This window comes from Madurella fahalii (assembly GCF_045866475.1).
Source record: "Madurella fahalii IFM 68171 DNA, scaffold_1, whole genome shotgun sequence".
NCBI lineage: Eukaryota > Fungi > Ascomycota > Sordariomycetes > Sordariales > Madurella > Madurella fahalii.
Window position 1 is genome coordinate 6,093,489 of NW_027263971.1, and position 25,253 is coordinate 6,118,741.

General features: G+C 56.4%; 6 protein-coding genes across 6 annotated transcripts; 5 read left to right on the forward strand and 1 right to left on the reverse strand.

Annotated features, from left to right (window-relative positions):
* Positions 1–182: 182 nt before the first annotated feature.
* On the forward strand, positions 183–2,349 carry MFIFM68171_01857 (Fused signal recognition particle receptor; the record flags this gene model as incomplete). Its single annotated transcript, XM_071057279.1, has 4 exons — positions 183–416; positions 488–1,445; positions 1,509–2,035; positions 2,104–2,349. The coding sequence occupies 4 exons, from the start codon at positions 183–185 to the stop codon at positions 2,347–2,349; spliced, it is 1,965 nt and encodes a 654-aa protein (XP_070913380.1).
* A 306-nt stretch (positions 2,350–2,655) lies between these two features.
* MEC1_1 (serine/threonine-protein kinase M1) lies at positions 2,656–10,433 on the forward strand (the record flags this gene model as incomplete). Its single annotated transcript, XM_071057280.1, has 9 exons — positions 2,656–3,268; positions 3,323–3,954; positions 4,006–4,280; positions 4,330–5,473; positions 5,525–5,773; positions 5,827–7,059; positions 7,118–7,586; positions 7,649–8,129; positions 8,204–10,433. 9 exons carry the CDS (start codon positions 2,656–2,658, stop codon positions 10,431–10,433), a joined length of 7,326 nt encoding a protein of 2,441 aa, XP_070913381.1.
* A 626-nt stretch (positions 10,434–11,059) lies between these two features.
* On the forward strand, positions 11,060–12,699 carry MEC1_2 (serine/threonine-protein kinase M1; the record flags this gene model as incomplete). Its single annotated transcript, XM_071057281.1, has 7 exons — positions 11,060–11,078; positions 11,267–11,405; positions 11,622–11,726; positions 11,784–11,859; positions 11,918–11,995; positions 12,056–12,639; positions 12,690–12,699. The coding sequence occupies 7 exons, from the start codon at positions 11,060–11,062 to the stop codon at positions 12,697–12,699; spliced, it is 1,011 nt and encodes a 336-aa protein (XP_070913382.1).
* Positions 12,700–15,544: 2,845 nt separating this feature from the next.
* On the forward strand, positions 15,545–17,263 carry MFIFM68171_01860 (Glutamic acid rich protein; the record flags this gene model as incomplete). The annotated part of the gene is made up of 3 exons (XM_071057282.1): positions 15,545–16,097; positions 16,154–16,968; positions 17,036–17,263. 3 exons carry the CDS (start codon positions 15,545–15,547, stop codon positions 17,261–17,263), a joined length of 1,596 nt encoding a protein of 531 aa, XP_070913383.1.
* A 962-nt stretch (positions 17,264–18,225) lies between these two features.
* On the reverse strand, positions 18,226–20,121 carry SRB4 (RNA polymerase II mediator complex subunit; the record flags this gene model as incomplete). The annotated part of the gene is made up of 1 exon (XM_071057283.1): positions 18,226–20,121. The coding sequence occupies one exon, from the start codon at positions 20,119–20,121 to the stop codon at positions 18,226–18,228; it is 1,896 nt and encodes a 631-aa protein (XP_070913384.1).
* Positions 20,122–21,116: 995 nt separating this feature from the next.
* Positions 21,117–23,777, forward strand: PFK1 (6-phosphofructokinase, alpha subunit; the record flags this gene model as incomplete). The annotated part of the gene is made up of 3 exons (XM_071057284.1): positions 21,117–22,007; positions 22,069–22,545; positions 22,602–23,777. 3 exons carry the CDS (start codon positions 21,117–21,119, stop codon positions 23,775–23,777), a joined length of 2,544 nt encoding a protein of 847 aa, XP_070913385.1.
* Between the last annotated feature and the right edge of the window lie 1,476 nt (positions 23,778–25,253).

The following is a 25,253-nucleotide window of genomic DNA, read 5'->3' on the forward strand; positions in this document are numbered from 1 at the left end:
GGATGACGCAGCCAAAGAACAAGCCAATCACCGAATGCGATCCTTATCGATACGACGAATCGGTGGTGACATGGAGCCCTTGGAATGGTGAGTGTCAGGTTTAACAAGAACAACTGTTCCGAGCGAACCTGCACCGCACTAAACGGAGCACAATTAGGCCAACGCTCGGCCTGCTGTTTGAGATGCTGGACACGTTCGAAATATTGACCACATCCGGAGTGGTGCTTTGGTCCAGGACGTATGCGCCTGTCAGCCCGTCCATGGTCAACAGCTTCATCACCGATGTCTTCATCGAGGAGAAAAGCGCTGTCGCCGGCGCAAAGGACGGCGGTTCCGCGGCCGCCAATCCGCCGTACAAGCACGACCAGCACACTCTACGATGGACATTCGTCAAGGAACTCGGTATCATCTTTGTCGTGAGTACTTGACTGCCAGGAGCGCTACCAGCTTGCGCCTGGACTCGCCACCGCTGACACCCCTCCGATAGGCTGTCTACCGCTCTCTTCTGCACTTGTCCTGGATCGATAAGCTTGTCGACAACATCAAGGCCATCTTTGTGAGCCTCTACGGCGATCAGCTCACGAAGCCCAACACCACGATTGTCGAGTGCGTCAAGTTCGACGAGTACTTTGACCAGCAGCTACAAGAGCTCGAGCAAACCGGCGGCAAGTCGGATATGCGCGCGATCAGGGATGACGCGCACTCGGAGGCTATAGAAGACAAGCCACCGTTGCCGCCCATCTTCGCGCACAACCAGAAGCCACAGGGCAACACCTCGGCGGATTCTACTCCCGTGGCGACGCCCAACGTCTCGCGCCCGTCTACACCCAGCGCGCCCCATCTCGTGGTCGCCAAGGCGGGGCCGGTAGCCAAGATGTCACGACGCGCGAGGAAGGGCCAGAACAATAAATCAGCACCAGCCTCTTCAGGCGATGAGGGCCCCGGGCGGAAGGCCAAGCCAGCTAAGACGGTCAAGCGCGGGAGGAAATGGGATGCAGATGGGCTTGCGGATGAGGACGACGATGTACAGCTGGACTACTCGGCCCCGAACCGGACGAGCGATAGCGAAGCTGAAACTGGTGGGAAGCCGGGGGCCGTCGAGGAGGTGGATGCCTCAACATGGGGTTCTAAGGCGAAGGGGAAGTTTGTGCTCAAGGATCTCGGGGACGAAGTCCATTCCATCCTGGCCGATGCCGACGCCAAGAAGAATGCTGCTGCAAGAGCCGAGTCTTCGTCTGGTCTCGTCGGATCGAGTCTCAGCGCAATCGGCGGGCTTTTCAGAAACGTGGTCGGTGGCAAGACGTTGACAAAACAAGATTTGGAGAAGCCTATGAAGGGTATGGAGGAGCATTTACTAAAGAAGAACGTTGCGCGAGAGGCGGCTGTGCGGCTGTGCGAGGGCGTTGAGAAGGAGCTCATCGGAGTGAAGACGGCCAATTTTGAGAGTGCGCTCCCCCAATGTCCCCTCCTAAGCCGAAAAACATTGTCACTGACCATCATCTGCTCAGGCATCAACTCCAGGGTGCAAAAAGCTATGGAAGCCTCTCTGACAAAAATGCTAACGCCCACTTCGTCCCTCGACCTCCTCCGCGAGATCGACTCCATCACCTCCCCACCCGCGACGTCGCTCCGCAAGGCCCGTCCTTACGTCATGTCTATCGTCGGAGTGAACGGCGTGGGCAAGTCGACCAACCTCTCCAAGATCTGCTTCTTCCTGCTGCAGAACCAGTACAAGGTGCTCATCGCAGCGGGAGACACGTTCCGGTCCGGCGCCGTCGAGCAACTGGGCGTGCACGTACGCAATCTCAAGGAGCTGACGGCGCGCGAGGGAGGGCAGGTGGAGCTGTTCCAGAAGGGTTACGGCAAGGACGCGGCAGCCGTGGCCAAAGACGCTGTCACCTACGCGACCCAGGAGGGGTTCGACGTGGTGCTCATCGATACCGCCGGCCGCAGGCACAATGACCAGCGGCTGATGTCCTCGCTGGAGAAGTTTGCCAAGTTTGCGCAGCCTGATAAGATTTTGATGGTTGGTGAGGTAGGTTGCCATTTCTACCGGGCTGGAGGATGTCTTTGCGGAGAATGCTGACCTGTTTCGGTGTTTAGGCACTTGTGGGCACCGACTCGGTCGCCCAGGCGAGAAATTTCAATGCCGCCTTTGGATCGGGCCGGTCGTTGGATGGCTTCATCATCTCAAAGTGCGATACAGTTGGGGATATGGTCGGTACTCTGGTCAGCATCGTTCATGCCACGAACGTGCCCGTCTTGTTTGTCGGCGTTGGGCAGCACTATTCGGATTTGAGGAATTTCTCGGTCAAATGGGCGGTTGAGAAGCTGCTGAGTAGTACATAATTGTTTTGTAGGCTAGCCGTGTAGGACCTAGCAGCGGTATTGGCTATTGTAACTTGGTGATTGAATATTCTAACAGATTCCTTTGGATCACATGTGATTTAACCTGCTTCAGGGGCTCAGGAGAGAATGTTTGTATGGAGGGTTAGGGTTCGCTCACTCGATCTCTCACCTGTTTTCGCGGTCTTGCAGCTACCCTGGATTGGGCCCCGCGTCAGCGCGTCCAGTGCCTTCTCCAAATGCCCGCGCGTCTGCTCATCGTTTGTAACCTTCGCTTTCGGCGAACCCTGCTAGTCATGGTGACGACAAATGGCTTCGGAATCACATGGCAAAGCGGCCAGGCCAGGCCGGTACGACTTTAATAATCCGCTAGTAGTTGCAGGGCCGCCGCCGTCAACTCTTGCTGCGCAGCTCGTCGAGAACGTTTCGGCTTCCTCCAGATCGTCGCGGCCCGACGAGACAACCGAACTGAAGCGCCTCTCGGCCGTCATCGAGAAAGTCAAGAATGACCCGAGCTGCCTCAAGACCCATGAAGAGCGTGTCGAGCATAACCACTTGCTGGTCTATGTTTGCGGCGGCGTGTTTCTTGAGAGCCTTAAGCTGGACGATGCTTTTGCGGATGGCGAGCGCCTGCGGGCCGAGGCATTGAAGGCTATCAACTTCCTCAGAGTCACCATCACCGAGACCCCGACCGTGCTCAAGTGCACCACAGATGGCAAAGCGTTCCTGTCAAGGGGCAGGGAGCCCCTCTGGCTCTGGATCCTGCCCAGGCTGCTCCGCATGCTCGGCCATCGGCGCTGCCTTGCCATATCTGCCGAGATCGAGGGTCTGTGCCAGGACATATTACTGCTCTCTGCACAGAACGCCTCCCTTTGGGATCTGGGGCCGTCCTTGATGCAGTACTTTCAAGCAAACCTGGGTGGTGAGTTCGCCCGGTCCCACAGGGCGCCATGGTGCTGACTGTTTGGTTCGCCAGTGATTCTCGCCCGTCTTAAATCAGTCGTTTTATCTACACGAGAAACGTCGATCGAGATCAGGCTGCCGCCCAAATCCGTATTGGAGGCCCAGTCAGATACTGCATCCTTGGGCTGCTCCTTCACTTTGCTGGACGCCGAACATGCCATCCGACATGCTACTAGCCTCTTTACGATACTCAAGAATACAATAATATCTAAGAATGAGCCTCGGGCTTCTCATTTCTACGGCCACAATCTCGTCTGGCTTTTGGACACCATTCAACCGCTGAGCTCACTCTTGGCGATCTGGCCGGTGCCTCTAGAGGTTGGCCTGGCTACCGTTGTGCAGATCGCCCTTGATCTAGCCAAGGCTCATGTTAGCTCACGCGGGACGGATAATATACTCCATGACAAGGCTAACGCTTCTCTGGCGTTGGTCTGTACGGACGTCTTTCAAGAACCCGGTCAGCTCCTTGCCGGGGATGAGGATGGCTCACATCTCCGACGTGTAGTCTGTCTTGCTTTGATTCACCTCGCAGAAGCTTCTGCTGATCACGAGCCTACCTCGCGGCTCATTGCTTCCGCATTTCTCGCTTCTGCGCTACGTCTTGTCTCAGAGAATCCCATTGTCGGGCCTGGCACTGATGTCTGGGTAAGTAGCGAGCTGTCCTCCTCCAGGACTCCGTTTCTGATACGATAATAGCGAAGTGTTCGTCTACTACGCTTGATAACGACCTCCCCATCCGCTGTCGCGCTTGACGAAAACGTTGCACCTACTTTGTTTGTGGACGGCGCATTGCGCCAACAGGTTCAAAAACTGGTCCTGCGGTCGGGGAATGATCAGTTGTCAGGCCCGGCGCCCAAACGCCGGAAAATCAATGATGAGCCATCCGAGTTGCTTGAAATCGCCGCTCGATTGTGTCGCATGGTGGATGCTGATCCGTCCAGCCAAGTTGAAAACTTGGAGTCCCACATAATGTTTGTTACCTGTGATTGCCAGACGGACGTCACGCTAACTTCCTCCTAGCGAGCGGTTTTCTGAGATGGGCGAAGACGACCAGTGCCAAATAATCGATCTTATTTCCCGTATTCCGTGTGCCGCTGACGATACTCTGAGGCTCAAGAAGACAGAGCAGGCAAGCCCTGCTTATTTCCAATGCTCATTCTGTTCCGAGCCCACACCTGGCATCTCAAGGCCGAACTGCCAACATGAAGAAGGCAAAGAGCTTGGGGTTACGCTCTTCAGCAGGGTCATCAAGCTGCCCAACTTCCTGGAATCGAGAAAGCCGCGCGTATTCGCTATGATTGCCCTCCGCCGGATAGCAAGACATTCGACCGACAGCGATTTCTGGGACCTTGAGAAGTCTGGCCCGGGACAGTGGTGTCTTCAATCCTTGCATAGCTCTATCCGAGAGCTTCGCATCGCGGCTGGGCGAGCCCTGCCCGTCTTCATCACAGAACCTGAAGCAACTGATTTTGATTTGGATACCCTAAAACGCAACAGAACGACCGTTCTGGGTATTCTCAAGTCACTTTCAGACAAGGAATCCCCTCGTTTACGCGAAACTTGCATAATGGCCTGGGGCCAGGTCGGCAGAGTTGTGTCTGCTGATGAGCTCAATCTTGTTGTCCTGAAATTGGTGGAATATCTAGGACATCGCAACATGATAGTACCTTCGTTTGCTTTCAATGAGATCCTCAATCTTGCCGACTCCCGGGGAGAAACACCAGGGCGTCTGCTCCAACCCTTCTGGGCAAGCCTAGCCTTTTCTGTCGTCAAGGACCTGGTCTCAAAACCGCAGACAGCAGGAAGAGTTGCTGAATTGCTGCAAATGGACGTGCCTGGCCTTTTGCGGATGCTACAGAAGCATGCCCTTCCCTGGTTGGTGCTCACGAAGAAGCGCGATGTGATCCAGAAGATCGCAGAAGCCAGGGGTGAAGACGAGACCTGGCAGCCATGCCTGGATGCGGCCAATTTGCCATCCATCCTAGCCCTTCTCCTTGTGCAGGACACGCCGGATATAGTTGGGCACGCCATGTCACTTCTCGGCCATGTGTCCTCCCACTTTGAGGTTTTCGAGCTGGTGGAGCTCCTCCGGACGGATCCCCTGATGATCGCCCTTGAGCTCTTCAAGGCTGGCGCTGAAGCCAACGAGGCACGCAAAGCCAGGGTACGTCAAGCCCTTCACGGAGAACGATTCATAGAGCTAATAAGTATGTAGGTTCGAACAGCCTTGAACACCATGGCAAGCCTCCTTCTTGCCGACCAGAAGGACAAGCGGACCAAGAAGTCACATATGGTTGGTCGTTATCTCCAACAACACGCCCTCGGCTTGACGGCGCGACTGAGCGAGGTCATCAATGACACTTTGCTATCGCGTCCTCCGGTCGCGGAACAGAAGCGATGTCTTGGTGCCATGGAGGAGATGATCAGAATTTGCAACTCTTACGTGTGCATTGCTCGGCCACAGGCATGTTTCTTCATTGCGTCCCCTTTTGTGGTCGATTCTTACCAAACTTTCAGATTTCGGCCTGCCTCATATCTGCAATGGCGTCTGATGAGTTGAGACCTGCAGCGTTCTCCTGCTGGGAAGTCATGCTCATTGAGTTGGAAGAGGCAGATGTGGAGGCTCAAATCGAAACAACATTCTTTATCATTGGTTACTACTGGAAATCCTTCGACGAAGCAACCAAGAGGAGAGCTGAGACCCTAATCTCAACCCTGCTCAACAAGTATCAGCGCATCGTAGTCGATTACGCTCATAGACTACCATCGCTCAACCATATTGATGAACTAGCAGATCTCTGCAAGGCGATTGATAATCTATGCACTCCCTTGGATAATAGGGATGCATTTGCCGTGTTCGCTCAACGGCTGAAACACGAGAATCCGGGAGTGGTTGAGCAAGCGTTGGTCGAGCTGGTTGCGTTCCTCGAGAAGAATCAAGATTACCTCCAGACGTCTGCCATCAGCGAGCACCCAGACTCGGTTGTTACTACCCTCGCGCGCTCACTTCTGGACTGTTCTGCCAAGTACAACAGCTGGCAGGTTGACATTACTCGTCTCTGTGCCCAGGCGATCGGACTCATCGGCTGTCTGGATTCGAATCGTTTAGAAACCGCGCGGGAGCAGAAGCAGTTCGTCGTCATTCACAATTTCGAGGACGCTCGCGAGGCGACCGACTTTGTGGCATTTTTGCTCGAGAATGTACTCGTCGAGGCCTTCTTGTCGACAACCGACACCAAGTTCCAAGGCTTTCTCTCCTACGCCATGCAAGAGCTCCTGGGTAGGACTGACTTCAAGTTTGCCTGCACCAGTCAAGGACAGATCACCCACGAGGCGATCTACAGGAAATGGCTTGCCTTCTCGGAAAGCACTCGAGAAGTGTTGACGCCGTTTCTCTCGTCGAGATTCATAGTTGCGCCCATGCCGCAGCAGACGACTGAATATCCCATATTCAGGCCTGGACGGTCGTATGCGTTTTGGATCAGGGCCTTGGTTCACGACCTCCTTCGCAACGGGCAGAATCTCTTCAGCCAGGCTATATTTGAGCCGCTCTGCCGGCTAATCAAGGTCAAGGACCTCGTCGTCACCGAGTTTTTGTTGCCGTATGTGGTCCTCCATGTTATCGTAGGACAGGAACATGCAGATGACTTCAGAAACAAGATCTCTGCTGAGTTGATGGCAATCTTAAAGCATCAACCTCCGGAGACGGCATCTTATGTGGAGAAGGAAGACACAAAACTCTATTATCAGGTACGAGGGGGGATGTCCATTCTGACAGCGCTAAAAGCACTTGGCTAACGATACAAAGGCGGTGTTTCGAATCATCGATTACTGCATGAGGTGGATACAGCTCAAAAAGTCGCAAGGACTGACTGCCAGGAATCAGAAATGGATCAAATGGGTTGAGGGAGTCGTTAGTGCCCTTGATCCTGAACTGATCTCTCAACGAGCTGTTGATTGTAATGAATATGCTCGAGCGCTCTTCTTCTTGGAGCCGCACCTTGAGAGCCGCGAGAAAAGAGCAGGGAAGGAAGAAAACGACCGGATCATGCAGTCGCTCCAGAACATTTATACTCAAATTGACGACCCCGATGGGCTCGAAGGTGTCTCGGCGCACCTGCAGCACGTCACTCTGGACCAGCAGGCCCTCAACCATCGTAAAGCCGGCCGATGGACGGCTGCGCAGACTTGGTACGAGATCCGGCTCGCCGAGTCCCCTGAGAATGCGGATATCCAACTGGATCTCCTCACTTGTCTCAAGGAGTCGGGACAACATGGTCAGTTTGCTCTGGAAAGTTGGAAGTTTCGCTCATACTGACTGACTGATGCCTGCCCATAGATGTGCTATTGAACTACGTCGAAGGAATGAAGCGGACGGTCAACACGGTCAACAGGATCGCGCCCTTTGCCGTCGAGGCTTCGTGGGCGACCGGCAGGTGGCAGACCCTCGAGAAATACCTCCGCATGTACAACCGGGGGGATGTGTCTGAGGTTTTTGATCTTGGCATCGGGCAGGCCCTGCTCTGTCTCAAAGATGGGGACGTGGAGAAGTTCAAGGAGCACGTCCAGATGATGCGAGACAAGGTGGCTGGTTCAATGACATACTCGGCGACGTCGTCACTGCGCGCCTGCCACGACGCCATGCTCAGGTGCCATGTCCTGAGCGATCTGGAAATGATTGCAAATGAGAAGCTCAGGGGAGATGGGGACCAGCAGACTGTTCTCAAAGCGCTAGATCGCAGGTTGGAGGTGCTCGGGGCGTATGTGAGTGACAAGCAGTACCTGCTTGGGGTGAGGCGGGCGGCGATGGAGTTGATGCGGTATGTTGACTCGCGGTTCTCTTGCTCTGGTGTGTATGTGTGTGTGTGCGTGCGTGTGTGCTGATTCATCCTAGACCAAAATTCGGAAATGAGGACATATCCTCACAGTGGCTGTCTAGCGCACGGCTGGCGAGGAAGTCCGGGTCGATGCACCAGTCATTCAACGCAGTGTTACATGCTCAGCAGCTTGGTGACGGTTCTGCAATCATTGAGAACGCGAGGCTGCTATACAAAGACGGCCATCCTCGCAAAGCTATCCAGGTCTTGCAGCTCGCTATCACCACCAACTCCTTCATCACAGACAACACTAGCAGTGTCCCACCAACATCTAGCAAGAACCCGGAGACGCAGCGGAATCTTTTAACCGCAAGGGCACATCTCTTGCTCGCGAAGTGGCTCGATTCGACGGGCCAAACGCATGCCAGTGCGCTACGATCGCAATATCAGCAAGCGGCCAAGATGCACCCGCATTGGGAAAAGGGACACTACTACCTAGGCCGCCATTACAAGAAGGTTCTCGAGTCCGAGCAGGCGCTTAAGCCAGACGACCAGACCGATGAATATCTGACTGGCGAAACCGCGAAGCTGGTCATTGAGAACTATCTCCGATCTCTCAACTTTGGGACAAAGTACCTTCCCCAGACCTTGCCGCGGATCCTGACCTTGTTTCTCGAACTCGGTGCTCAGGTTGACAAAGCGCCAGATGGCAAGGTGTCACTGTCGCGGGAGCTACACATCCGCAGAAAGACCATACTCACCGAGCTTTGCAAGCACTTTAAGAAGCATATCCCCCGCATGCCAGCATACATCTTCTACACCGCGCTGTCTCAGATTGTCGCGAGAATCGCGCATCCGAACCTTGAAGTGTTCAACGTGCTGGAGGAGATGATTCTCAAGGTGGTCGAGGCTCACCCCCGGCAGGCACTCTGGAGCCTCTTCCCGCTCATGACAACAAGGCAATCCAGCGAGCGGCGCACCCGAGGGCTGCGAATCTTGCAGGCCGCTCGCAGAATGAGCAAGAAAGTGGACGGCTCGTCTTACGACCTGAAGCAGTTGCTGAGGATGGGCGAGAAGCTGGCTGAGCAGCTTCTCCTGGTCTGCAACAACGGCGATTTTCAGAGTAACAGGACAACCACGGCAAGCATCACCAGGGATCTCAACTTCAACCACAAATGCACCCCCTGTCCTATGGTGGTACCGATTGAGGCTTGTCTGACGGCCACGCTGCCGACCTTAACAGACAACGTCAGGAAGCACAAGGCTTTCTCCAGGGATGTAATTACCATCGAATCATTCTTGGACCAGGTCTTGGTGCTGGGCTCGTTGGCCAAGCCGCGCAAATTGACAGCCCGGGGGTCGGACGGCAATCTCTACGGGCTCCTGATCAAACCCAAGGACGACCTCCGGAACGACCAGCGCCTGATGGAGTTCAACGGACTGATCAACCGCTCGCTCAAGCGCGATGCCGAGTCCAGCCGGCGGCAGCTGTACATCAAGACGTACGCCGTGACGCCGCTCAACGAAGAGTGCGGCATCATCGAGTGGGTGGACGGGCTCAAGACGCTGCGCGACATCCTGCTGAGCATCTACAAGACGCGCAATATCCAGCCAAATTACAGCGAGATTGCGCAAAAGATGAAGCAAGCCACTCTCTCAGACGACAACATGCACCTCTTCACCGAGGACGTGCTCGGCATGTTCCCGCCCGTGCTGCCAGACTGGTTCATTGCGCAGTTCCCGAACCCGTCAGCCTGGTTCGCAGCACGACTGAAATACACGCGCTCTTGCGCGGTCATGTCCATGGTCGGCACGATCCTGGGCCTGGGCGACCGTCATGGCGAGAACGTCCTTCTTGAAGAAGGCAACGGTGGCATCTTCCACGTCGATTTCAACTGCCTCTTCGACAAGGGCCTCACGTTTGCGCAGCCGGAGCGCGTGCCCTTCAGGCTGACGCACAACATGGAGGCCGCGATGGGCATCTATCGGTACGAGGGTCCGTTCCGGCACTGCAGCGAGCTGACGCTGCGGATCCTACGGCAGCAGGAGGAGACGCTCATGACGATCCTTGAAGCGTTCATCTACGACCCCACACTGGACCTACAAAGGCCATCGAAGAAGCATTATGAGGCTGTCAAGCTCAACTCAACCAGCGTGCTCGAGAGCATCAGGCGCAAGGTCAGGGGCTTGTTACCTGACGAGAGCATCCCGCTGGGCGTGGAGGGGCAGGTGGAAGAGCTGATTAAGCAAGCAGTGAACCCCAAGAATCTGGCGGCGATGTATATCGGGTGGTGTCCGTTTTTGTAGTGTTCAGGGGTCGTGGTATGAGGAGTTTGGTTATTGTTCGGGAATTGATTGTATGGCTAGGATATGAGTGTATGAAGGATTGAAAATGCCATTATGACTCGAGGATACTCAATAAATCCGATTATTACTACTATCGCGATACTAAAAGAGAAAAGGGCATCGGCAGTCAGGGTTGAGAGTCTGCCCCTGAACGCCCCAAGCAGGTAATCCATGCTGCTTTCGGTTGCTAGGCGATCGACCCCCGCCAAAATGGAATGAACGGCAGCGACCCATGACGTCCCAACCACCCCAGCGCTCTCATCTCCCAATCGCACCTCCGATGCTCTCAAAATACGATAAAAAGGCAATTTACGCTACGGGTTCCTAGAATCCGACTCACTGGATTCTCTCTTGATAATTTTTTCTTTCGCGCTCGACATCCCAATATCTTTACTGGGAAAAGGCCCTATCGCCACGGCCAAACGCGTCGCGTCAGACAAACGACAAGGTATATATATCTCTTGGGGCTTCCGTCAGTGGCGCGCCGCTGCTCCTCATAACCCCCGAGTTCCCTTTTCCCTTCTTCCAATTCTTCCTTTGAAAGAGTATCACACGGTCCCTCGCGTATCAAAACTTATCTTCTCAAGATGCCGGACTATCGCATCGGTAAGTCCATTTCATCGTCTTCATCATCCAGGCCTGCTGTGCGGCGCGCTCTGCCTTGCTCTTCCACATCATCCTCACCGTCTCCAAATTGGGTACCTCTATATCTACATGCAGATTACAGCACCAGAAGACTGGCTATTTTAGCCAAAGACAACCACGCCAGAACTAACCTTTCACCCGCTTCACAGAAATTTCCCCCAACAATCGCGCGGGCTGCAAGGCCTGCAAGGACAGGCCCGATGCTACAAAGATTCTGAAGGGCCAGCTGCGGATGGGCACCTGGGTGGAAATGGGGGACCACCCGGGCTCCTGGCAGTGGCGGCACTGGTGAGTTTTTGCCCTGGACTTTTTTATTTTTATTCTATTCTTTTTTCTGCCTTGCTTCGATACTCTGTTTCCTTGTGTCAAGCAATCTCCACTGGTTTACCAACGCGGGCTATGCCTGGCGATTATTATATTTTCTGTGCTCAGTTCCATTACCCCATATTAAGCGATTCGACTTGGTTACGAAAGACCCTGTTGGCACTGACTGTATTCCGTTAGGGGCTGTGTCTCGGGAGAGCAGGTCACCAACATCCAGAAGAAGATCGGCACGGACAAGAATGGCGAGTACCAGTGGGACATGATTGACGGGTGGGAGGATCTCGAGTAAGTAAAACTTGAAGAGTTGCGGCGCGGTGATATACTGATGATGTTGAATTGAAGGGGCAACGTTGAAGTCCAGAAAAAGGTGCAGAGAGTGGTGGCACAAGGACATATCGACCCAGAGGACTTCAATGGGGTGAGTGTATCTGTAACCGGTTAACCAGGGTGAGGTTGTGGTAGCTGATGACGGGAAGGACCCCGAGATGAACAAGCCCGGTCAGAAGGGCATCTTTGCTCGCAAGAAGAAGAAGCAGGAGGGCGAGGACGATGAGGTGTGTTTGCCGCTGTTAGTTATTTACAGCACGACGACAAGGTCACTGACAGCTTGAAAGGATGCCGAGGCGAAGCCCAAGAAAGCCACTGGCAAGCGTGGCCGCAAGAAGGCCGAGGCTGATGACGGAGACGCTGAGGAGGAGCCTCCTGCAAAGAAGCCCAAGCGTGGCCGCAAGAAGGTCGGGGCTGACGACGAAGACGCTGAGGAGGAGCCCCCTGCAAAGACCAAGCGTGGCGCCGCCAAGAAGAAACCTGCGCCCGAGCCTGAGCCCGAATCCGAAGCCGAACCCGAGCCGGAGCCGGAGAAGCCCAAGAAGACAGCCAAGAGCAAGCGCGGTGCCAAGGTTGCGGTTGCTGTCAAGGACGAGAGCAAGGAGGAACCGGAACAGAAGCCGGAGCCGCCGAAGAAGGCGCCCGCGAAGGGCAGGCGGGTGAAGAGACAGCCTGAGCCTGAGCCTGATCCTGAGCCGGAACCGGAGCCGGAGCCGGAGTCGGAGAAAGAGGATGAGCAGGAGGAAGAGGAGGAAGAGAAGCCCGTTCCGAAGGCAAAACGAGGCCGGGCATCCAAGGGAGCTGCTTCTCCTGCTGCGAAGCCGACTAAGAAGGAGGCTGCCCCGGCTCCGAAGAAACGTGGCAGAAAATCGTCAGTGAACATTTCTATTCGCTTCTGAGACAGGGATTGATGAGATACAGCGCGGCTTAATCATCACGATCACGGTTCGGCAAGATAACGCGAGCTTGGCGCCTAGCGGCTCACCACCCCGTCTTGTGCAGCAGGCGTGTACGTCTCGAAACCGGCGACGTTTAATACTTTTTTTTTTCTTTCCGCTCTCCTTTTCGTTGCATCACTTTTCGCGAGACACAAATCAGTCAGTGCCGCCGAATCCCCGTTGCGGTACGCCTTTTCGGTTCTAAGGACGGCACAGCCACGGCAACCAACAACTACGGCAAAGTGTATAATATTTTATTCGAATCCGCCATGGAGCGAAAAGAAACTCCCTGTCCCGATTATCCGTCTTGTGTTACCTTGTCTGCCAGGCCGGAACTGACCTGGCCAGTCCCCCTTGGCTTCCATATCCAGACCAGCCTTGAAGGTGGCCTTGTAGGGGGACCTACACACAGGGTCAATTATCGAAACGAAACGGGCAGGGGTGTGATTGTGGAATATTCGTTTTTTGTCCTCGGCTATCTTGGAGGGATGGATCATGGATGGGTCAGAGATCCGCGGCACAGGTTCGGTTGTTGGTTGAGGGATGGATGGGCCGGACCGAGAATGTACGCCGCAACCTTACGCCGCGATCGTCGAAGGGTTGCTGTCTATATCCGTACTTGGCTGCAACATAGATTGTCTGCTGTGATACCAACGTGGTTTTTTGGGTTGAGGGGCACGGATCTGCGGATGCTATGCAAACACCTCTCGTATCTGGGCTCTCTCTCTGCCTCTGCTACCTTGGACATGTGAATAGGCAATTCCTCTCCCCCTTCTCGCACAAAGAAGAAAACCGGCGACGCGGTAGCAGTAGCGGGTGATGATGACACTCGGCATTCGCAACTTCGCGCGAAGTCGACACTTGATTACATGATTGGGCGGGCCGACACTTAGCTGGTTTCTGTGGCGGCTGGGCTGGGGGAAGAGTACTGTAGCATTGCCGACTTGTGCTACACCCACATGCAGCATTGCGTCACTTTCTCGAGGTTCTGGTGTCAAGTGGTATTTCGGCCCTAGGCAGAGAGAACCTGCTAGAGTTGTCTAGATGCCCAACCCAACCGATGAGAATACGAAAATTGGGTTTGGGATGGCGAGAACTGCGGGTTATCTGTCTTGTGGCGTTGGGCCACTGTCAGCAGGAGTGGTTCACAAGCATAATACGAAAACCCGGCAGACTCTTCGCCGGTGGGATTGATGATGTAGTGTATGGGCAACAGCCGCGCCATACGATCGAGGCCGGCGGGGCACTCGGTCGCTGGAGGGGTTGGAGAGGGATTGCAAGGCAGAGGGGCAGGGAGGCAGGCGGTTAAGCACTCGGCAATTGGTCGAAAACTCGATCCTCTTGTCATCATTATCAGCGGGACTCAGCCAGGCGTGCGTCTTCTGGTTGGCGCGTGCATGGAATGCCTGTGACAAGCGCCCAGTGGGATGGCATCCAGTTCTGCGGCCTTGCTCCATTCGGCCCACCATGCCTGCTGAGACGCCCTCGTGTCTGTTTCGTCGGCCTGTGACTGACTCCCACGGCACTAGTTTTGTAAACGCTGCTAGACCGCCATTTTGGCAGACTTGCCGGGGAGAGAAGGCTGTGACGATGGCGTTCTGCTATTTGGCCGGTGTGCCGATTCAGTACGTGAATGATGCAGTTCAACGAGCGGGCCAGCTGAGTTGAGACAGACAGTTACAGTACGTTTGTACACAGCCGTCTTGGCCGTCTTGGAGCGCTGGCGCACTTTGTATGTACACTGTGCAGGCCGGAATGTCTTCGGCAGCAGTGCACAGTGTCTCAAATCATGCCCCACAGAGCTGGCCAACAGTTCATCTAAATGCCTCTGTAAATCTGTCAACCGCCCAAAACCGGCCCACTCGAACGGAATCTCCCTTAGGATTCTTCGTGCTGTTCGGCCAGAAAATGACAGACCTTTATCCAGCCGCCCTCATCATGGAGCCTTTCTCACTAAAACATATGGCCGGCGCCAATCCCTGCGTAGAATGAGAGGCGTTACATAAGATGGAAGCTAGTAGGCGCCGATCTAGGGCGCAGCGAAGCGGCCTGCAAGACCCGAAGCAGCAGCTGTGGGATGACGACGTTGGTTTCGAGCCCAAATTAAATCCCGAACAATTGGCCAGCACCGCCAACCAGGCCGGACCCTGAAACCTCGCTGGCCCGACCCAGTCTTGTGCGGCAGGGAACTAGCTTTGCACCCGCTCGTTAGGCCTTGCGGCTCACTCGCCTGCCTGCTTTTAATATCCAAGAGGCCGGCCAGCAAAACCGCGCGCCGCCCGTCTCGCAGACCCCACGTCTTCACGGCATTGCATTCTGGCTCTCAGCTTAAACCATCTCGGCCGTCTGTCTTAATACTGGCTCGGGCCCCTGGGGCTCTGTTCTGAAAACTTCCACGGCATACGCTGCGCGTTTCCGAGTTGAGAGCGAGTCGAGTGACTGAGCACTGCAAGAGGCTTGGTCCTGCTGCCAAGGTCGCTGGTCACATTGGTCACTGCCCCGCCTTGGCTCCCGCCCACGAGTCCCTCCAACCTCCACCCCCGACCGACCAACGTCACAGCCGCAAGCAGGCTGCGTTGCACTTTTCAACCACCGAAAGCCTCGAGCCGTATTGTGAAGCAGGCGAATATATCGGCGTCCTCACCGCTAGTGTTCAAAACAGCCGTTTTCCGGACCTTCGCAGGTCTTGATTCATTCACCAACCACCCCGCACTTCTCTCCGCTTCTACCAGGCCAGCCAGCCCCGCTTAGCCCAGCCCAAGCACAACATACACACACACACACAAACACATACACATACACCCTGCAAAAAGGGTCTTGCAGCACCAAGCAGCAGCCATGTCCAAAAGCCGGGTCGAATTCGGCGAGAGCGAGTACATCCGGGAGGTCCCCCGCCGCGCTCCTCCTGTCCGGGAGTACGATGATATCGACGTTCGCATCCGGGAGCGCGAGAGGGATCGCGTGCCTCATTTCCTCCGCGAGGAGAACAGGCGGCCCGAGCCGGGCCCGCTGGTGCTCAGACAAAGAGAAATTGAGACGGTCGAGCGGCCGCGGCAGAGGTCGCCTAGCCCAGTGTACAGGGAGCGCATAGTCGAGCGGGCCCGGAGCGTCAGTCCAGGACGGAGACGGTTTGACGAGGATGTGCGCATCCGCAGGGTCGTGAGGGAGCAAAGCAGGGGACCCGGCCCCGAGAGGATCCGTTTCGTCGAGCCGTCGCGCTCTCGTTCCCGCTCACGCTCCAGCTCCCCCTCTTCGGTGCGCGAACGCATTCGGATCGTCGAGAGAAAGGAGGAGCGGGGCCCCAGCCCTGCCCCACCTCCGCCCCCGCCGGTCATTAAGGGCCCAACGATCGAGAGAGAGGTGATCACGCATTACCGGGACATTGACCATGGTGAGTGACTTGAATTGCCTGCCGCTTACTGGGAGCTCCTTCTAATACGCCGACAGGAATGGTGGTTGCGCGGCCGCCGTCACCTCCCCCGCCTCCGGTTCGTCACCGTGACACTGAGATTGACATTTACACATCGCGCGGCGAAACAGAGGTCGACATTCGCAAGCACGCCCATCCCGTCAATCGCGGCCGCTCTGTTTCGCGGGAGCGGGTGTCGCGCCGCCAGATGTGGAGCGACGACGTACTAGTCGAGGCTGATCGGAAGCACCTCCACGTCGACATCGAGCGCCGGAGGAGCCTCTCTAGGGGCCGCCGTGCCCACTCGGCTGCTCCTCCGAGGATTGACTACGACGATGAAGCCTATGAAATCGTGGACCAGGTGACTGCGCGCGGCAAGATGGGCGAGGCATGGAACGGTAAGACCAAGGACTGGGCGATCATCGACGTGCCCCCCGGAACGGAGCGCGTTCGGATGGACGGCGCCGGCGGTGGCGCTGCTGAGGTGACATGGTCGAAGTATAGCGGCTCGCGGCGTGCCAAGTTCATCCCCGAGCGCGACGAGAAGAGCTCCGTGGTTTCGGCATCGACGAGCGTCTCGGAGGCGCGGGGTCGGGATCGCGAGCAGCGACTGAGCGTGCAGATCATCGACAAGGACGGCCGCGGCCCTAGCAGAGACCGCGGCGTCGAGATCGAGAAGGTGGTAGACCGGCGGATCGCCGTCCGCAGCGGCTCGAACCCGCCTCCTCCGCGCCGCAACAACATGTGGACCGAGGTCTCGAAGGACCTTGTCATCCGCGAGGCCATCCTCGAGATGGGTTACGAATTCGAGGAGACGGACCAGCACTACTATATTATCGATTTCCTCGCTCATGTGAGTCTTGTCCTTTCTTCCCCCATTCTCTCCAACATAGGTTACTGACCCGCCCCCTCAACAACAGGACGACGTTGTCCGCTTGGTCGATCTCTCGGAGCGGATCCGCTCGGCCCGCAAAGAACGCGCCCGCGAGATCCAGTGGGAGCGCGAGTGGCGTGACGACTGGGACCACCGCAACCATCACCACCACCACAAGCACCGCATCTCGGTCGACCGCCTCGACGACGAGCGCATCGTCGAGCGCGAGGTCATTTATGATAGCCGCCATCCCGGTAGGGTGTACCGCCACTAGTAACCGTGGTGCGGACAAGGGAGAGTCAGCTTGATTGGAGAGTTTGAGGGTGACGACAACGATGTGATGACCGAACTCCGCGGATGTGATATGCACTGGACTGGTTTTGCATTGTCGATACCAAGCATGCTGTGTGTTGGGTTGTCGTCGGTAGGGAGGATGGAGTGAGGGTGAACGAGGAGCGAGGCGTTCGTTGATGACGATGATGATGACCATGGTATCTCCCATTTTTAGCAGGTTGTTTTCATGTTGTTTCTCTGCATCTCGCTTCTCTTCTTTTTCTGCTTGGATTTCTGTTTTCTCTTTCCTTTTTTCCCCTGGTCTAATGAATGATGGCATTGTTTGTTTTTAGCGATTTGTTGTTTCATGTCTTTTCCTAACGACGTTCATGACGAGTATAAAATGAAAAGAAGTCTGCAATTTTTTTTTTTTCTTTGAGCTTGTTGACTGTAGGAGGGGTGTTGCGAAGAAAGAGTGTGTTTGTGTGGTGTGGTGTGGTGGCGGCCTTCTCGGTTTATCACTTCTCTCACTCAGTTCGGTTCTTCTGGCTCGTTACTTTAACTAGACTCGGATACTGCAAGGCACATACATAGTAAGATATCCAGCCATTCATTCATTCGTTCGTTCATCCATCCATTTACTTCAACTGAGCGCAGATATATCATGATAATTTAAAACTTTGCTTTGTATTGTATCAGCAAGGGCATTGTTCCTTAATGTCCCTCCCAGTTGCCCGAATCTGCTCCAAGCTCTCCTTTTGATGTTTATCTCGTCTACTTCCCGATTCTTTTCCGAGCCTCTGACGGCGAGCCTCGCTTTGCTTCCATAGCCAACGATAGTTACTACCCATCCCTCGCGCTGCCCGCCTTCCCGTCACCGTCACCTTGGGCAACAATCCCATCGGGCGCGTCCTGAGGGAGGCCCTCTCGACGCAACAACACAGCCCTGACTTGGGTCCCGCTTTACGCGCCGACGGTGGACAGCACGTGCCTGACAATCTCGTCCAGGTTGGCCTCCCCTTGCAAGCCGTGCCACGTCCACTCGCTGTGGACCTTCTTGCCGGCGTCCAAAAAGTCCGCCTTGACGCGGAGCGCCGGGCGGCGGTCGGCGGTGTCCGGGCTGGGGGAGAAGTCAAAGTGGATCTTGTGCTCGCGCGTCTTGTAGTCGACCAGGCCGGCGTTGCTCGTGTGGACGGCCCAGCTTGGCGGCGCCGGCGGGCTCTGTCCGTTCACGGCGGGGGCAGCGACTGTTTTGTGGTAATGCGCGGTGAGCGCGCGCGGCACGGCGCGGCAGAGGTACCAGCATAGCTCCTTGATGCGGTCGAACTCGTCGCCGGCGGGGGAGCAGAGGCTGGCTAGCGGGTTTTGAGATCCTGGTTGCGAGGGAGGGAGGCAGTGGACGGTGAACTGGGCGCCATATTGCGGGGAGGGCTTGAGCAGGATTCTCAGGCGGGACTCGGGGGTAATCGTCAGGTCGAATTGGACGACTGGGGGTCTGAGGAGGATGGCGGCTAGAGCTAGCGAGGCCGTTTCTCCGGGCGGTGCGGTAAGAGGTGGCTCTTTCATGGCGATGGAGGCCGGCAGGCCGGCGGAGCGGAGGACGTTGGCGAATGCTGTTATGAATTGTACGAACTGTTGGATATTCTTGTCGAACTCATAGTAGGAGACGATGGGTGTGAGGAGGGAGTATGGGGGAGGAGGCCCCCTGTTTGCGCTGGGCTCGGACCGCCTCAGCTCGTTCGTTCTATGGGCGGCGCTGAGGAGCAGACATAGCATGAGGTACAGCGCCTCTGCTATAGCGTCCTGCGGCCCTGCCGGCTCAGGCCCAGCGTCATCGGCTTCGCCTAGAGTCGCCAGCCTGAAGGAGATGGTTCTTGTGTCGTCCAGGGCGCAGGACACGGCTGACTTGTCCAGACGGACATGTCTGCTGAGCACCGTGCGGCCCTCTCTGTTGATTTCGTGCCACAGCTCCTGCGCAAAGATGGTGTCTCGCGACTCCTTCACACGATCCTGGAGCGGGGCGTCTGCGGCTAAAGGCGGCGGAAGTGACGATCTACCGACGACGAGGCCGTTCTCAAGGATGCTGACTTGAATGCGCTTCGACCCACCGCCCATCTTCCCATGCTCCAGACGGACAGATCCGTCTTCCGCCCTCCTCATGGGTGCGATGCCATTGGCCTTGAACTCCGGGGCCGTGTTCGAGAACCCAAACTTGACTCCCATCGTGTGCGGTTCATGAGGCAGACGGAAAGTTCGCCAGCCCTCTTGGCTCACGCTCAGAACCTCGGACCAGTATTTTGTCTCGGAGCCAATCTCCTGCTGCAGTCTCTTGGAGGCGACAAGCGCGGTGTCCGCTGCCTTGTTGAGGTCCACCAATCGCTTGCCTATGGCCACCATCTTGTTGTCGGGCACTCTGCTCAGTGTGAGCGGTGTAGGGGTCTGAAGCATGGTCGCGCCAAGTGTTCCGACACCAACCATCTCGCGGAGACCATGGCTGAAGGTGGTAACGGCCTGCGCAGGATTCTCCTTGGAGAGGAGGAGGGAGATGAAGTCGAGGGCGAACATGGACGTCTGGTGCGTCATGTGGATGGCTCGGAGGATGTCGTCTCGCGCGGCTACGACGTCTTTGGTCTCTGTAGCGTCGCTATCCGCCTCGGAGGCGGCACCAGCCATGTCGACATCATCGTCTTCGCGGTCGGGATCGTTGTGCCGGGCGTCAATCTGCCGTCGCAAGTCGGCCGAGTCGAGGCCTCGGAACCCGCCTGGGTCGGCATTTACTCGCCGAATGAACTCGGAAACATTTTGCGGACCACGGTCCAGCGACGGACGCGGCTGTAATGAGAATGGCCTATCGTTCATCTTGTGATGTCCGACGTGTTCGGAATGCGACAAATTGATCACAGGTTTGGATGTAGCTACCCCTGTCTCTGCTACTGTAAGCTGCTGTAGCAGGCTACAGTAACCCGTGCAGACCCGCTTTTGCGAACACCATCCCACGGAGGTGGGTCCCTGACGAAATGGGGCCAGCGGTGTTGGGGGTCACCGATCTCGCTGTCCGCTCCCCAACTCTTTCTGTAAGTACAGGTATAAAGACAAAGCCGCTTTATGCTATTTCTGACTTGGACGCAACACGCCACGCAACTGGGAGGTCGTTGGAACCAAAAACAGTCAACCGTCCATGCCCACTTTGCAAGGACTCGCGATGCTGAGAGCTATTGAACGAGGCATCGGACTCTGGGAGTCGCGTCTCCAACTGTCCGGGGCGGGAACTCTGAATCGGCGGTTCCTTGACTTTCAGCTTCCGCGAGCTGAGCTTCCCGCCCCGAGAGCCCATCCATGTTCGAGACCCGCTAAATCGTCGGAAGTTACCTAAGGCAGTATGTCATATCTCGTGGCGGCACTCGACCCTAAACCCCTCATCCCTCCCATCACAGCTTGTGCCACACCAGCAAATTGACCAAGAATCGGCCAAGTGATGAACGCGGCCATGCTGCCTTGTTGGCCGGATGTGAGACACATTTGGCCGCCTTGGAATTCTACGATTTGACACATGTTGCTGCGGGACCAACTCATCTCTTACCGTGACGTGAGCAATTGTGCCCCGCGATCCCGATAAGATAAGAGCTCCGACCTAGAAAGAGGCCCATGTGCTGGCTCCGGTGGTGTTGTGTCGCTCATCATCGTCCGATGCAATCTTGAATTCGCTTCCTCTTCTCCCGCAACCTCCGGCCTCCCACACGACCTTGCTTCCCGAAAAATCAGAAAGGAGGGAAAACCGCTTCCCCGTCCAGCACTCCAATTCCGCTCCCTATTGACTTGATTTTGCGTGACCCCCAGGCAAGGCCGCCTGGAGCATGCCCATACCGAACATCAACTTTTCCGCTCGGCCCTTCTCCGCCCCCTTCTATCCATTCCCGACACTCCTCGCATTCTTCCTCCTTTCGATTCCTGTCAGCCTGCTCCTCCGGGGTCAACGAGCGCTCACATACCCCCAACCCTCCACGTCGGGCAAGCCATCTGCGACACCCAAAATGGCCGCCAAAAAAAAGATTGCCATCATGACCTCGGGCGGCGACTCACCCGGCATGAACGGTGTGGTACGGGCTTGTGTACGCATGGCCATCCATATGGGTTGCGACGCCTACTGCGTCTACGAGGGCTACCAGGGCCTGGTAAGCGGCGGAAACCTCATTCGGAAAATGGAGTGGCACGACGTGCGCGGCTGGCTCTCGGAGGGCGGCACCCTGATTGGAACCGCCCGGTGCATGGCCTTCTTTGAGCGCTCCGGTCGACTGGCTGCTGCGAAGAACTTGATCCGGCACGGCATTGACGCCCTCATCATTTGCGGCGGTGACGGCTCGCTCACGGGCGCCGACAGGTTCCGCGCCGAATGGCCGTCGTTGATACAAGAGTTGGAGACCAGCGGCGAGTTCACCCGCCAAGAGCTCAAGCCATACAGGCACCTCAACATCGTCGGCATGGTCGGGTCCATCGACAACGACCTATCGGGGACAGACGCCACCATCGGATGCTACTCGGCGCTCGCGAGGGTCTGCTATGCAGTGGACCTTATTGAGGCTACTGCTTCGTCCCATTCCCGCGCCTTCGTCATTGAGGTCATGGGCAGGCATTGCGGCTGGCTGGCGCTAATGGCTGGTGTTGCGACTGGAGCTGACTTTATCTTCATCCCGGAGAAACCTAGGGAGGACAACTGGAGAGAGGAAATGTGCAGCATTGTCGAGCATGTTCGTGACGCCTAGCCCCTCACCCCGCCGCTCCATACTCGTGCAATGGGAACTAAAACAGCAACGGCAGCATCGTAATCTCGGAAAGCGCAAAACCATTGTCATCATCGCCGAGGGCGCGCTCGACAGGGAGGGAAACAAGATCACGCCTGAAATGGTGGCGGATCTCCTAGCTGACAAGAATGGTCTCGGTCTGGACACGCGAATCACGACTCTGGGCCACGTCCAGCGAGGAGGAACTGCGGTAGCATACGACCGCATGCTCGCAACACTGCAGGGCGTCGAGGCCGTAAAGGCAGTCCTGGAGGCTACGCCCGAAACACCCACATGTGTTATCGCTATTACCGAGAACAAGATTGTGCGGAAGCCGCTCATGCAGGCGGTGCAAGATACGAAAAAGGTGGCCAAGGCGATTGAGCGCCAGGACTTTGACGAAGCCATGTCTCTACGCGATGCCGAGTTTTCGGAGCAGTATCGATCCTTCATGATGACTACGGCGGTCCAGATGAACAAGGACCTGATGCTGCCAGAGAAGCAGGTATGTGCTCCTCGCGAAACCGATACCGCTCTTCTGTTGTTGACACTCGTTTCAAGCGCATGAGGATCGGCTTTATCAATGTCGGCGCGCCTGCCGGCGGCATGAACGCCGCAGTTCGAGCCGGTGTAGCGTACTGCTTGTCCCGGGGACACGAGCCGATTGCCATCTACAACGGCTTCGCTGGGTTTGCACGGCACCACGGGGACAAGCCCCTGGGAGCGGTTAGAAGCTTCGACTGGCTGGAGGTGGACGGCTGGGCCAGCAAGGGCGGTTCGGAGATTGGAACCAACCGCGAGCTCCCGAGCGAGTCAGGCATGGAGCTCATCGCGAACCTGATTGAGCAGTACCAATTCGACGGCCTCTTCCTCATCGGAGGGTTTGAGGCTTTCCACGCCGTTTCCCAGCTGCGGAAGGCGAGAGATCAGTACCCTTCGCTATGCATTCCCATGACGCTGCTGCCGGCCACCATCTCCAACAACGTCCCCGGCACCGAGTACTCGCTCGGCTCTGACACATGCCTGAACGAGCTGGTCGAGTACTGCGACAAGATTAAGCAGTCGGCATCGGCAACCCGGCGGCGCGTCTTTGTTATTGAAACGCAGGGCGGGCGTTCGGGCTACGTCGCGACACTAGGTGGCCTCGGCGTCGGGGCGTCGGCCGTGTACACGCCCGAGGAGGGTGTCAGTCTCGAGATGCTGGCGGCCGATGTGCGACACCTCAAGTCGGTGTTTGCGCACGACAAGGGCCAGAGCCGCGCCGGGCGCTTGATCCTGATCAACGAGAAAGCCTCCAAGGTCTATAACGCGCGCCTGATCGCCGAGATCCTCCGCGACGAGGCTCACGGCAGGTTCGAGAGCCGGGAGGGCATCCCCGGCCACATGCAGCAGGGCGGCGTGCCCTCGCCGATGGATCGTTGCCGCGCCGTACGGCTCGCCATCAGGTGCATCCAGCACCTGGAGCAGTTTGGCCGGAATGTGCACAACAAGGTCAAGGCTGACCCCATGAGCGCCACCGTTATTGGCATCAGGGGCGCTAGCGTCGTCTTCACGCCGATTACGACGGTCGAGGAGGAGGAGACGGACTGGCCGAACCGGAGGCCCAAGAAGGCGTTTTGGCTGGGCATGAAGGAGACTGTGGATATTCTAAGCGGCCGGCCCAAGTACCAGGCTCCGGAGCCCGATTTGACGGGGATCAAAGCCAAGGACGTCAAGCGAGGGATTGAGCATGCCTGAGAAGCGGTTGTATTTGGGTGCCGAGTTGGGTTATTGTGTGGGTGATTTTCGGGGGTATTTGTGTCTCGTTCAACACACGACGCTTCTCTCAACTTCCATGTTATTTACAAACGGGTACACTAGCTAGATGGGAAAATGGTGAGGACAGCGTGGGGCGAAAGCGACGGGAGGCATGTTTAGACGTTTGCGGGGGAGGAGGGGTTGTTTGTTCTAGCTTTGCGTTCTTTGTAGGTTAGGTAGGTAAGTAGATCATATTTTTCCAATCTACTACTTCTTCCCGGATACATTGTTATGGACAGTGGGGCATCAGACCCGGCCGGGCTGGACTTTTAAGATCTGGAGCGGCTTTCGGACTGTGCTCCGTAAAGCCTTTTTGAGATGTGCAACCCCGCCTCCCTCCTTACACAGAACCCGGCACTAACCTCGACTGAACACAAGTAACGAAAGAAACGAAGATGATAGTGACCATGGCCACGATAGCGGCAACCTCATTACTTCGTGCTGCGTGATAACGTGGCAAGCGCGGCTCCTCCCAGGACGGTGAGCCGAGGCTTCTTCTTCCCCTGAGCTGTCACGTCAAGCGGCCGCGCTTTGTCCGCTCATCCGTTCAATTTTAATGCGCATTGGATCGGAGCTGAAGCTGTTGCATGGTGGGTGAGACTCCCAATTCGTCGCTTCTGAGTGATCTTCGCTGATGTGCTCAGTAAGCACACCTCGCTAAGCGCGACTAGCATGGGAGACGCTCGGCTTGGGGCCGAGGATATTAGGACTGTAACGGATCCCGGTGGCGGAGCTGGGAAACCTTGTTAGAGATCCATCTTGTTGTGATCCGGTATGTAAGCGGACAAGGGAAATATTATGTAAGAGACGCTAGTGTTGATCTATTTCGAACACCGTGCCAGTTTTGTTTGAGATCCAACGAAGGATTCCTCTTTTGTTTTTTTGGGGGGGTTTTTTATTTTATTCTGTTTTGGGGGGGACCCCTTCCCTCAACCGAGGTGAAACAAGCTTTTTTCATGGGCAGCGGTTCGGTGGATACCTACCTCGGTACTGAGGCTTTGGTGTTGGCATGGACGCTTCAGCCGAAGCACAAGCTCTCGTGCGGTATCCCTCATAAAACTGTACAATATGTACGTGTATAGTGAACGGCAGAGAGAGCCCATCGGAGACGCCGCTGGCGACCCAGAGCTGCCACCCCACGGCAATATCGCAGCAAGGGTGAACTCGGCGGGATGGCGCTGCGCTGCAACCACACCACCCCCGGACGCAGGCCTGGACTAGCCAATCGAGGTTGCGCCGCTTTCCGGAGAGGGCAAGGACAGAAGCCAAAGCCGTCGGTCGACAGACATGGGCGTATGGCAGCCCCTGTCGGCTCACACTAGTGAGTGAGAAAATTGGTCCACAATGCTGGCTCTCACGACCCAGAAGAGGCCGGGTGGAGGGCATTCCGTCAGCGCAGTATCGAGGATCGGGACT